This window comes from Octodon degus, unplaced genomic scaffold, assembly GCF_000260255.1.
Source record: "Octodon degus isolate 3935 unplaced genomic scaffold, OctDeg1.0 scaffold00234, whole genome shotgun sequence".
Classification (NCBI taxonomy): Eukaryota; Metazoa; Chordata; class Mammalia; order Rodentia; family Octodontidae; genus Octodon; species Octodon degus.
In genome coordinates this window covers 380,777-390,682 of record NW_004524810.1, presented here as the reverse complement: position 1 = coordinate 390,682, position 9,906 = coordinate 380,777, and the positions used below count along the sequence as shown (strand labels likewise).

Here is a 9,906-nt window from a genome sequence, read left to right as displayed (position 1 = left end):
AAAAGTAGTTGTGAGTTAAGCAAAGAAAGGAAAAAAGAAATCATTGCAAGAAAGCTCTACCCACTACCTACCAGAGAGTAAAGTGACATGGAGATACAGAGCAAAATTACAGTAACTTGTAGTACTCAAAGCAATAGACAAGGGCCGGGGATATGGTCAGCAACAGAATCTTCTGCCTGGCAAGCACTAAGTCCCAAGTTCAATCCCCAGTACAGAGAAACGAAAATAAAAACAACAAAGATTAAAGAAATAGACAGGGAGCTGGCGAGATGGCTCAGTAGAATAAGTGCTTGCCTGGCAAGTACAAGGGCCTGAGTTCAATCCCCGGTTCCTCAAAAAAAAAAAAAGACCAAGTTAAAGAAATAGACAAATTTTGTGTTCAATTTTTTTTTTTTTTTTTTTTTTTTTGCTACATGGAATTTCTAATACAGAAAACCAGTTTTCTACAATATTTTTTAAAAAATACTCAAAGAATCTGCTAATGAAACAAAAAGATTTGTATTCTAATAAGCTGGTAACTGCAAAAGAAATGGACAGATTCTTAGATGTATATGAATAAACAAAGTTGAATCAAGAAGACAGAAAAATCCTGAATACACCAGTATCAATCAATGAACTCAGAGTTCATTAAAACTTAAAAACCTGGGGCCAAGGAGATGGCTCAGTGGAATAAGCGCTTGCCTGGCAGGCGCAAAGGCCTGAGTTCAATCCCCGGTTCTGCCAAAAAATTAAATAAATAAATAAATAAATAAAATAAGAATTGTTTTCCAAGGCCAACATAGCATGTAGTACAGGGGATCAAACCTGGGTCTTTGTGCCTGCCAGGCAGGTGCTTAGATTGCTGAGCTATCTCTGCAGCCCATCAAATTAATATTTAACCTAAAAATGAATTTTATAAAGAAACATCATCGATCTTGAATTCTTTTTGTTGAGGATAAAGTTTCCCATGATAGCACTGTTAGTGCACTTGGAGTTTTTAATCTGTGAGTGTAAACCCAAGGACAGAAAAAAGTAAGGAAACTGCAAACAGAGACATCTTATATGCCTGCTAGGCAACAGCATGAGCCACCTTTCCCAGGCAGTCTGACTACAAAGGGCCGTGGAAGCCGAGCAGATTGTTGCCTTCACCAAAAGAGCCTCACCGACCCACACAGAGCTCCCCGGAGAACTCAGCCCTTATTTTATATCATTAGTTGTTGTAGGGCAGACTGAGGTTGCTTTCAATTTAAAAATGACCTTAGATCACAAGCAGAGGTTTTTAATTTGTTTACACCATTAAGCATCCTGAAGTGTGATTAATAAATCTTCTGAATAAAGAAATAAGTCCATCTTTTAAACAAAAAAAAAAAAAAAAAAAAAAAAAAAAAAAAAAAAAAAAAAAAGAAAGAAAGTAAAAAAACAAAAAAAAACCTTAAAAACCTACCAATAAAGAAAAACCTAGGCCCTGCCCTGATTCACTGTTGAATTCTATAAGAAATTTCTAGAAGACCTAATACCACTATTTCTCAAACTCTTTAATGAAATGGAAAGGGAAGCAGTACTCCCAAATTCATTCTTGATGCAAGCATTACCTGATATCCGATCTAGAAAAAGACACAACTAAAAAATACAACTATAGGCAAATCTTCCTAGTGAACATAGATGTGAAGATCCTCAATAAATTACTGTGAAACAGTGTGCCGCCAATCATCAAAAAGATTATACATCATGACCAAGTTGGATTCATCCCAGGGATTCAGGGATGGTTCATCATACACAAATCAATAAATGTAATAAATCATATCAGCAGAGACAAGGGCAAAAATAAGATGATCTTTTTTTGTTTTGTTTTGTATTCTTTTTCTTTCTTTCTTTCTTTCTTTCTTTTTTTTTTTTTTGGCTAAGGGTTAAAATTGGTCACATGTGTAGGGGTGAGGCCAAGCCCCTGGGAGAACAATGAGCACTTGAGGCAATCAAGCTACTTTGATTCAGAGAAACACTTTGTCCAAGACAATTCCAGCCATTAGATGATAGGCAGGCCTATCTCACTTGATACTAACTTTGTGCTTGCCAGGCGGCCACTTAAGTCACTGAGCTATCTTGCAGCCAATGATCTTAATAGATGCAGAAAAAGCTTTCACAAAATGCAGTACCCACCTCTGATAAAAAAATAAATAAATAAAAAACCTTCAGAAAATCAAAATAGATGGATATTATCTCAACCTGATAAAAGCCATTTATGACAAACCAGAATCCAACATCATTCTAAGTAGACAGAAACTGAAGTTTCATGCTAAAATAAGGAATAAGACAAGGAAGTCCACTGTCACCACTCCTGTCACCACTCTCATTTAACATAGTTCTGGAAACTTTAGCCAGATCAATCAGATGAGAAAAAGAAATAAAAGGAATAAAGAGAGGAAAAGAAAAATTTAATTCATCATTATTCACCTATGACATGATACTCTACATAGAAGATCCTAAAAGCTTCATCAGAAGACTTCTAGATTTAAAACACCAATTTAATAGCACAGCTGGGTGTCTCTAACACCTTTTCTCTGGCTCCTTTTCTCCTTGCTTTCCAGTTACCATAAAATGAGCACTTCCATGCCTGTCCACCATGATGTTCTTCCTCCTTGGTGGCCCACTGTGCTGGAGCCAGCTGATTACAGCCTGAAGCCTCTAAAACTGAGATGTGATTTTCTCAAGTATTCTTCCCTTGAGAGGTGATTTTTCTCAAGATTTAGGTCACAGCAACAAAAAACTGTAGGGAGTGACTGGTGGTGGACATTGGTCACATGTGTAGTGGTGAGACAAGGCCCCTGGGAGAACAAAGAGTACCTGAGGCAATCAAGCTACTTTAATCTAGAGAAACACTCTGGAATAGCCCAAGACAACTGCAGCCATTAGCTGGTAGGAATGCCTATCTCATTTGATACTAACTTTGTCAAATGTATAAATAAACTCCCCTACTGTGGTTGAGTAGTCTTCCCTCCCATCCAGAAAGAGGGCTCCACTCAACCTCACCTTTTGTCTCATATTTTTCCCATCCTCTCCCAGGCCTTCTTTCCAGGAACATCAAGAGGGAAAATAGAAAGCAGCAAAAGCGATCTACTTAGGGCTGGGGAGATGGCTCAGTAGAATAAGCGTTTGCCTGGCAAGCAGAAGGGCCTGAGTTCAATCCCCGGTTCCACCAAAAAAAAAAAAAAAAAAGATCTACTTTGTTATTCTTACTGACTGCTTTGCTTAGTTATGTCACTAGTAACTCCAAATGAATTAAAACTCAGCCCATTAATTTCTAAAAATTTATCTGGAATTTGGAGGGGGTCACACTGAATATATAGATCACCGCTATCTAATCTTAAGTCTTTGATCCATGATCATGGGAGGATTTCCCCTTCACTAGGATTTTCTTTAATTTCTCTTGAATTGTTTCACAATTTTCAAGGCAAAATTTTGCAACTCTTCAGATAAGGTTAGCCTTAAGTATTTTATTCTTTTGATGATCCTACAAAAATTTTCTTAATTTCATTTTCATACTGTTTTCTCGTGTGTTGTGTACACTGTATATTGTTTTATGTATTGATTCTGTATTCTACAACTGTACTGAGCATCTTCTTGAGATTTAGATGTAGAATATGTAAGACATGGTAGTAAATACACAAAAAGTCAAATAATTAAGACTGGAAAATTCAGAACTGGGGGGCTGGGGAGATGGCTCAATAGAATAAGCACTTCCCTGGCAAGCGCAAGGGCCTGAGTTCAATCCCCAGTTCTGCTAAAAAAGAAAAAAAGAAGAAAATTCAGAAATGTGTAGTCAGGAATAAAAATGAGAAATCAAGCTATGAAAAGACATTCAGGGGGCCAGGGAGATGGCTCAGTGGATAAGCGCTTCCTTGGCAAGCACAAGGGCCTGAGTTCAATCCCCGATACATTAAAAAAAAAAAAAAAAAAAAAAAAAAGGTATTTAGAAAAGACATTCAGGAATTTTAAAAGCGTATAATTATGTGAAAGAAGCCAGTCAGGGGGGCTGCACACTATGTGATTGTAACTATATGATAGTCTTCTCAAGATAAAATTATGGAAACAGAAAAAAGCTTGGTGATAGCCAGGGTTCAGGTGGTAGATGAAGAGAAAAGATGAAGAGATGCACCACAGATTGTTAGGACAATAGAACTGCCCATGTTAACAGTGGATATTTGATATACATTTTTGAATATAAACAATAATGTAACACATGAACCCTGATGTAAACAACAGACATTAGTTAATAACATATCAATATCAATTCCACAATTCGAGCAAATGTACCAGAGAGAGCAAAAACACTAGAAACAGAGAAACATGGCAGGGCAGAGACATATGAAAACACTCTATACTTCTGCTCATCTTTTTTTCAAACCATAGTTTTCTAAAGTGTCCCAAGTTTTTACACAAAATGATTTCCAGAAAAAAAAAAAAAAAGAGCAAAGATACTGAATAGACTTTTCTCCAAAGAAGAGATATAATTAGCCAATAAACACAGGAAAAGATGCTTGTAATCACTATCCGTAGGAAAATACAAAAGCAAAACCAAAGGAAGATGACACATTATAATACCAGGAAACAGAGTAAAAATTCCAGTATCAAAATTTGAAACCTTTACATATTTCCGGTAAGAATGTAAGTAGCTATAGCTACCATCTGGCATCTCCACTAACAATGCCTAGATGACCCAGCAATCCCATGCTGACATAAATACCCAAGGAAATGAAAAAGTATGTTCATATAGAAGCTGGTATATGTTTACAGCATTATCAAGAAATAAACAAAATATAGTACATCCGTGTAATAAAATATAACATCAGAAAAATAAATACTTAAAAAATAAATCATCTTAAAAATATTATGGCAAGCTAAAAATTGAGGCATACAAACACATACCAGGATGAAGGCACAAAACCAGAAAAAGAAAGTTCCAAGGAAAATTAATATCACGATTACCTTTAGCTTCTGAACACACAGCCAGAAATCCATCCTCTGTCAAGGCTCTGAACATAGGTCTCACTCCATACGTGTCTCTGCCCAAGAATACTTTCCTGTTGGCAGTGTCCAGTAAAATGAAGGCAAACACCCCATCTAGCATGCGAGCGGTCTGCTCAATGCCTCCTCTGTTGTACAGATGAAGAAGTATCTCTCCATCCACATTGGTCTGGTATTCAAATTCAAAGTATTGTTGCAGCTTGAGGAAGCAGAGCAAAGCCAAGTGTTAGCTCCTTGTGCATTAACCAGTTAACATTCCACTGCAAAGTTATTTACTTCAGTAATGGACATATTGCCCTTAGTGTACTTCAAAAGGCTCCGTTGCATGCTCACACTTCAAGCCCCACTGTTGCTGCCCATTACAATTGCTCAATCTATATGATGATTGCTGGCTTTTTTTCAGAATTGTTTTTTAAACTCAGATTTGGGAGAGAAGGCTGATCAACAAAAACTAGCTTGCAAAAGGTAAGATTAAAACCTTGTTATGGAACACTACACAAATAATCCTGGATTGGAAGTTTCTTATCAAATTTGGCTTCTTGGGATCAAAGTTTCCATCCCTTCACCTGCTCTCATCTTCAAAGCCGCTTCAGTAGATTAGGCAGTTACTTCAGTGCTGCTAAAAGCCTAATATATTTCACTGCCGCCCATTCGCCTTCTACATTTGGGTTTCAGTGAAGTACAAAACTTATTCAGCAGCCTCTCTCAATGGCATTCTATAGAAGTACTGTGAATAGGATCATCTCCAAACAATTCAATCCTATCCCTCTCTTCTACTCAGGATTGCTTCACCCTCCCAGTGATAGTCCACCTTCCTTCCTATCCAGGCTCCTCCTTCCCGGTCCATGTTGTCTCCCTTCCCCAGTGCCTCTCACTCCCTACAACCCCAAGGATGCTTTCTTCCCACCAGGGGCTTCTACATCTGCCACTCCCCCTGCAGCCAAAGCTCTTCCCAACCTGGCTAGGTGATCTTTGCCCATTAGCTCTCAGTTCGGGGTTCACGTCCTCAAAAGCTGGGCTCTGAGCACACTTGCTAAAAGTGGGCCCTCCGGGTCATCAGTTCTGTACTTGTTCCTTCAGGAAGTCTGCTACACCTGCAGTGATGTTGTCTGCTCCCTGCCACAGTGAGCTCCCTTCAGTGGCACACCTACCCCTCCCGCTGCAGCCTCAAACACAGAACTACAACAACCCTAATTAATGCGAGATCCTGTATCAAATAAATAAATAAATAATTTTAAATGTAATAAAAAGAATGTAAATTATAACCGCACTTCTATTGCGTGGGTGGCCAAGTCACTTTCCTGCTCTGTGCACCAGTGGCCTGCACAGCTATGACTGGAATAAATGGATCAGGAACACAGAAGGAGGATCTTTTAAAAAATCACACAAGATTTAAAAGTGATTACAACCGGTCAGCTCTGAGTTTTAATCCTAAGCAGGCATCTTCAGGGTTCCTTTTCCTTACCGCCCTGTGGTTGTAGATTTCGCCATTGTAACAGAGCCACAAAGAAGGGTATTTCCTCAGTCGAATTGGCTGCATTCCGAACAGAGGATCCACCACTGCCAGGCGGTGGAAGCCAAAGCAGCAGTTGGTGTAGCCGTTGACATTCTCAAACCGGAATGCATCTGGACCCCTGTGGGCAATCTTCATAGCACTCAGGCACTGCGCTGAGAGGCAGTGGTCGCTGCCAAAGAGGGCCCAAATGCCACACATGGTGCCACCGAGTTCCGGGCTCTAGGAAGACAAAAGCAGACCAGTCTGTACTCAATGTCCAGTGGAAGCCAGAAGTAAACCTCTATTCCAAACCTTGTGTAACATACTTCAGAATCTGAGACAAAAAAATCTTCCTATCTTTAGCATAAGTTTTCCATTAGGTTGCCAGGCACAGGGGAGGAGATGATGTCATTTACTTACAAGGATTCAGAATAAGATGGATGACCTTTACATTGAAAGAACTGCGTCACTTAGAACCTGGCCAAAAGCTGCACCTTTCCCACCTTAGGATCTGTGGTCAGCTGGAGGCCGGGCATCCAGGCCACACAGTGTCTGCATTGGAGTGCACTAAGACCCCAGGGCCAGCGCCTCTGAGCTAACGAAGACCCCAGGCTCAACTCCTCCCACCCAGACCTCAGAACCTCTCAACACTCTGAGAAGCTCCCCAGATGTGTATAATCTCCTTGACCATTGTGTGTCCTCTATTTACTTTCTGAACTCCACATTGCACACGGAGGGTGTAATAGAAGATCACACGAACCACTGAGGGTAATACTAAGTTCTACCGGTCTTCTAAGCATTTCAAACCTTCTTGCCTTCCTTTAGCTGATTTACTCAAATGTAATGTACAAAAAAAAAAAAAAAAAGAGAGAGAGAGAGAGAGAGAGAAGAAATAATCTCTTATAAGATGTCCTAACAAGAGGAGAAAAGCTTTAAGTAGGCAGAGGGCCTCAAATAGTCACTATCAAAGTATCCTTAATAAAACTTTTCTTAAATATTTCTGTCTGCATTCATCAGTAAAAAGCAAACTAAATTAGTTATAAAATACTATGAAAGAAACAATTATAAAATTTAGTACATACCTATAGGTCAGCAGACAAATAATTTCTACAAAACTAAGTTCAATTTAATTTCAAGTTAACAGTGAAACAAAAGGCTATTTGATTTGCATATTGTGAGCTCAAATAGTTATTTTTAAAACATCTACAACTTGGATAAACCTACTTTTCTCTTTCTTAAAAATGAAAATCAGTAACAAGGGCCCACACAATTTGGGACAGATCCACCCAAAGAAAAATTATAGACTCAAGTATTATCCATCATTCTGAACAAGCCTTTGAGGACATTTTACTTATGACTACATGAACTACAGCTCTGGCTGGCATTTGAGCAGGGCCACAGGAAAACAATGAAAATGGTATCCACTGGGCAATGTGGAAAGGAAGCGCCTCCCGTCCTTGGTAGTCCCTTGCAGGACTGAACAGCCTATCATGAAAGATTTATTTTGAGACTTTGAGGAAAACTGATTGAGATTTTAGAGTTGATACTGTTTTAAAGGGTGTGGGAAAGTGCTTTCAGAATAAGTGCACAGCAGTTACCTAAGTCTTCTCAGCCCTAAATTCCTGTATTTTGGCCCATAAAGGAAACATACTAGCTACTCAAGTGAAAACAAAAGAAGTGGGGGACGGGGGAAGGAAGGAAAACAAGAATTTGTGAAACACATTTAAATCTTTGGCACAAAAAGTCAAGTTAAAGGGCAGGCCAAATAGCTCAGCGGATTAAAGCACCTGCAAGCAGGAGCAGGGACACAGGAGTTCAATCCCCAGGCCTGCTAGGCTGCCAGGCCAGGTCCCAGCCCCCAGGGCATGCTGAGACAACAATTGAGACTGGGCACTGGGCGTGGTGGCATGTACCTGAAATCCCAGCTCTTGGGAGGCTGTAAACAGGTGGATCACTATGAGTCCAATCTAGTAGTGAGACCCTGAACACCCTGTAGACCCTTCTCTAAAATACAAAAAAAGGTCGAATTAAAACTATAGCTCACTATTGTTAGGGCAGTCAACTTACAGCCCTACAGAGCTTTTTTGTTTTACTGCTGTTGCCTGTTCCCAGTAATTTTCCGTATTACTTCTACAATTCAACAGTAATGCTGCCCAATCCAAATGTGAATTGCCCATGTAATTTTAAATATACTAGCAACTCTTTAAATATATTTAAAAAGGAGAAAATAACTTCAGGTATATTTTAATATGCAAAAAAAACCCATCATTTCCAATGAGATCTTCTACACTGCTTTTTCTACTACATTGTCAGAAAACTTTGGTGTATTTCCGATTTTCAGAACATCTCAAGGCAGACTGGTCTGTCGTATCAACTGTTCAAGCAGCAACCCAATATGTCAGAGCCACCTTAGAGCATTTCGTTTGGGCCCTGCACTTAAACTTCGCGACATCATCGTATTTTTAAATTAAAGGGGGCAGGGAGATGACTCAGTAGAATAAGCGCTTTTCTGGCAAGCTCAAGGGCCTGAATTCAATCTCCGGTTCCGCCAAAAATAAATAAATTAATTAATTAAATTAAGACCTCACTAAACGAGCTAAGGATGGTGGTACATGACTGTCATCCAGCAATTGTGAGGCTGAGGCCAGAGGGTCCTTGGGTTACACAGTGAATTGAAGGCCTGCACGAACTCTATACATAACAAAGTCCTCAAGGGGGGGGGGGTAAGAAAAAGAAAACAACAAAAGAAGTCAGTAACTAATAACCAACTGCGACAGGTATAAGAAGTACCACTTCTAATTAATCGTACAGTAATTCGATCAGTGAAAAGTGTCGTCAGTCTTCTGTCATCAATCCCTCCCCCCCAAGCCTCCTCCATGGCAAAGAACTTGGAATGAATATCGTCCTCCACCGCAGGAGGAAAAGGAAGCCCGCCCCTTGGCTATAACAGTAACGTGGCTCGGAAGCCCGCAGATGTTGCCGAAGAAGCCTGCACTCGCCTGTTTCTAAGCTGCCTTTCTCCAGAGCACGCCTCCTCTCCGCAGGGTCCCACAAGGATTCCGGGAGTCTGCGGACAGAAGGAGGCAGAGAGAGGGAGAGGAAGGGAAGGTGAGGAGGCCCGGCTGGACCGCAGCACAGACAGCGAGGCGCGGACAGCGACCCCTGGGAGCCCCACCCAACCCGGCCGACCTAACCGCACCCGGCCACGTGCAAGTGAAAAATAGTGCCGTTCCACCAGGGCCACATGTAGGCAGCCACGGCTTCCTCTCGGCTCCCCGAACCTGGGACACCCGGCACAAGTCCTCCGGCTCGCCCGCCCGCTCGCTCCCTGATGCTCAGCGATCGCCAGGAGCACTCTGTACCCGGGAGGAGCCACAGCACACGCCCGGCGCCCGGCACCGCGTCCGCCC

At 40.8% G+C, this 9,906-nt stretch overlaps 1 protein-coding gene across 1 annotated transcript in view; it reads right to left on the bottom strand.

Annotated features, from left to right (window-relative positions):
• The window catches only part of Asns (asparagine synthetase (glutamine-hydrolyzing)), a 9,066-nt gene extending 1,768 nt beyond the window's left edge, over nt 1-7,298 (bottom strand). Inside the window, exons 1-3 of the mRNA XM_012512579.2 lie at nt 7,206-7,298; nt 6,467-6,736; nt 4,963-5,200 (exon numbers count right to left, since the gene is read on the bottom strand). Coding sequence (XP_012368033.1) covers nt 4,963-5,200; nt 6,467-6,715 — 487 coding nt within the window. The 5' untranslated portion in view covers nt 6,716-6,736; nt 7,206-7,298. The remainder of the gene's footprint in view (nt 1-4,962; nt 5,201-6,466; nt 6,737-7,205) is intronic.
• Between the last annotated feature and the right edge of the window lie 2,608 nt (nt 7,299-9,906).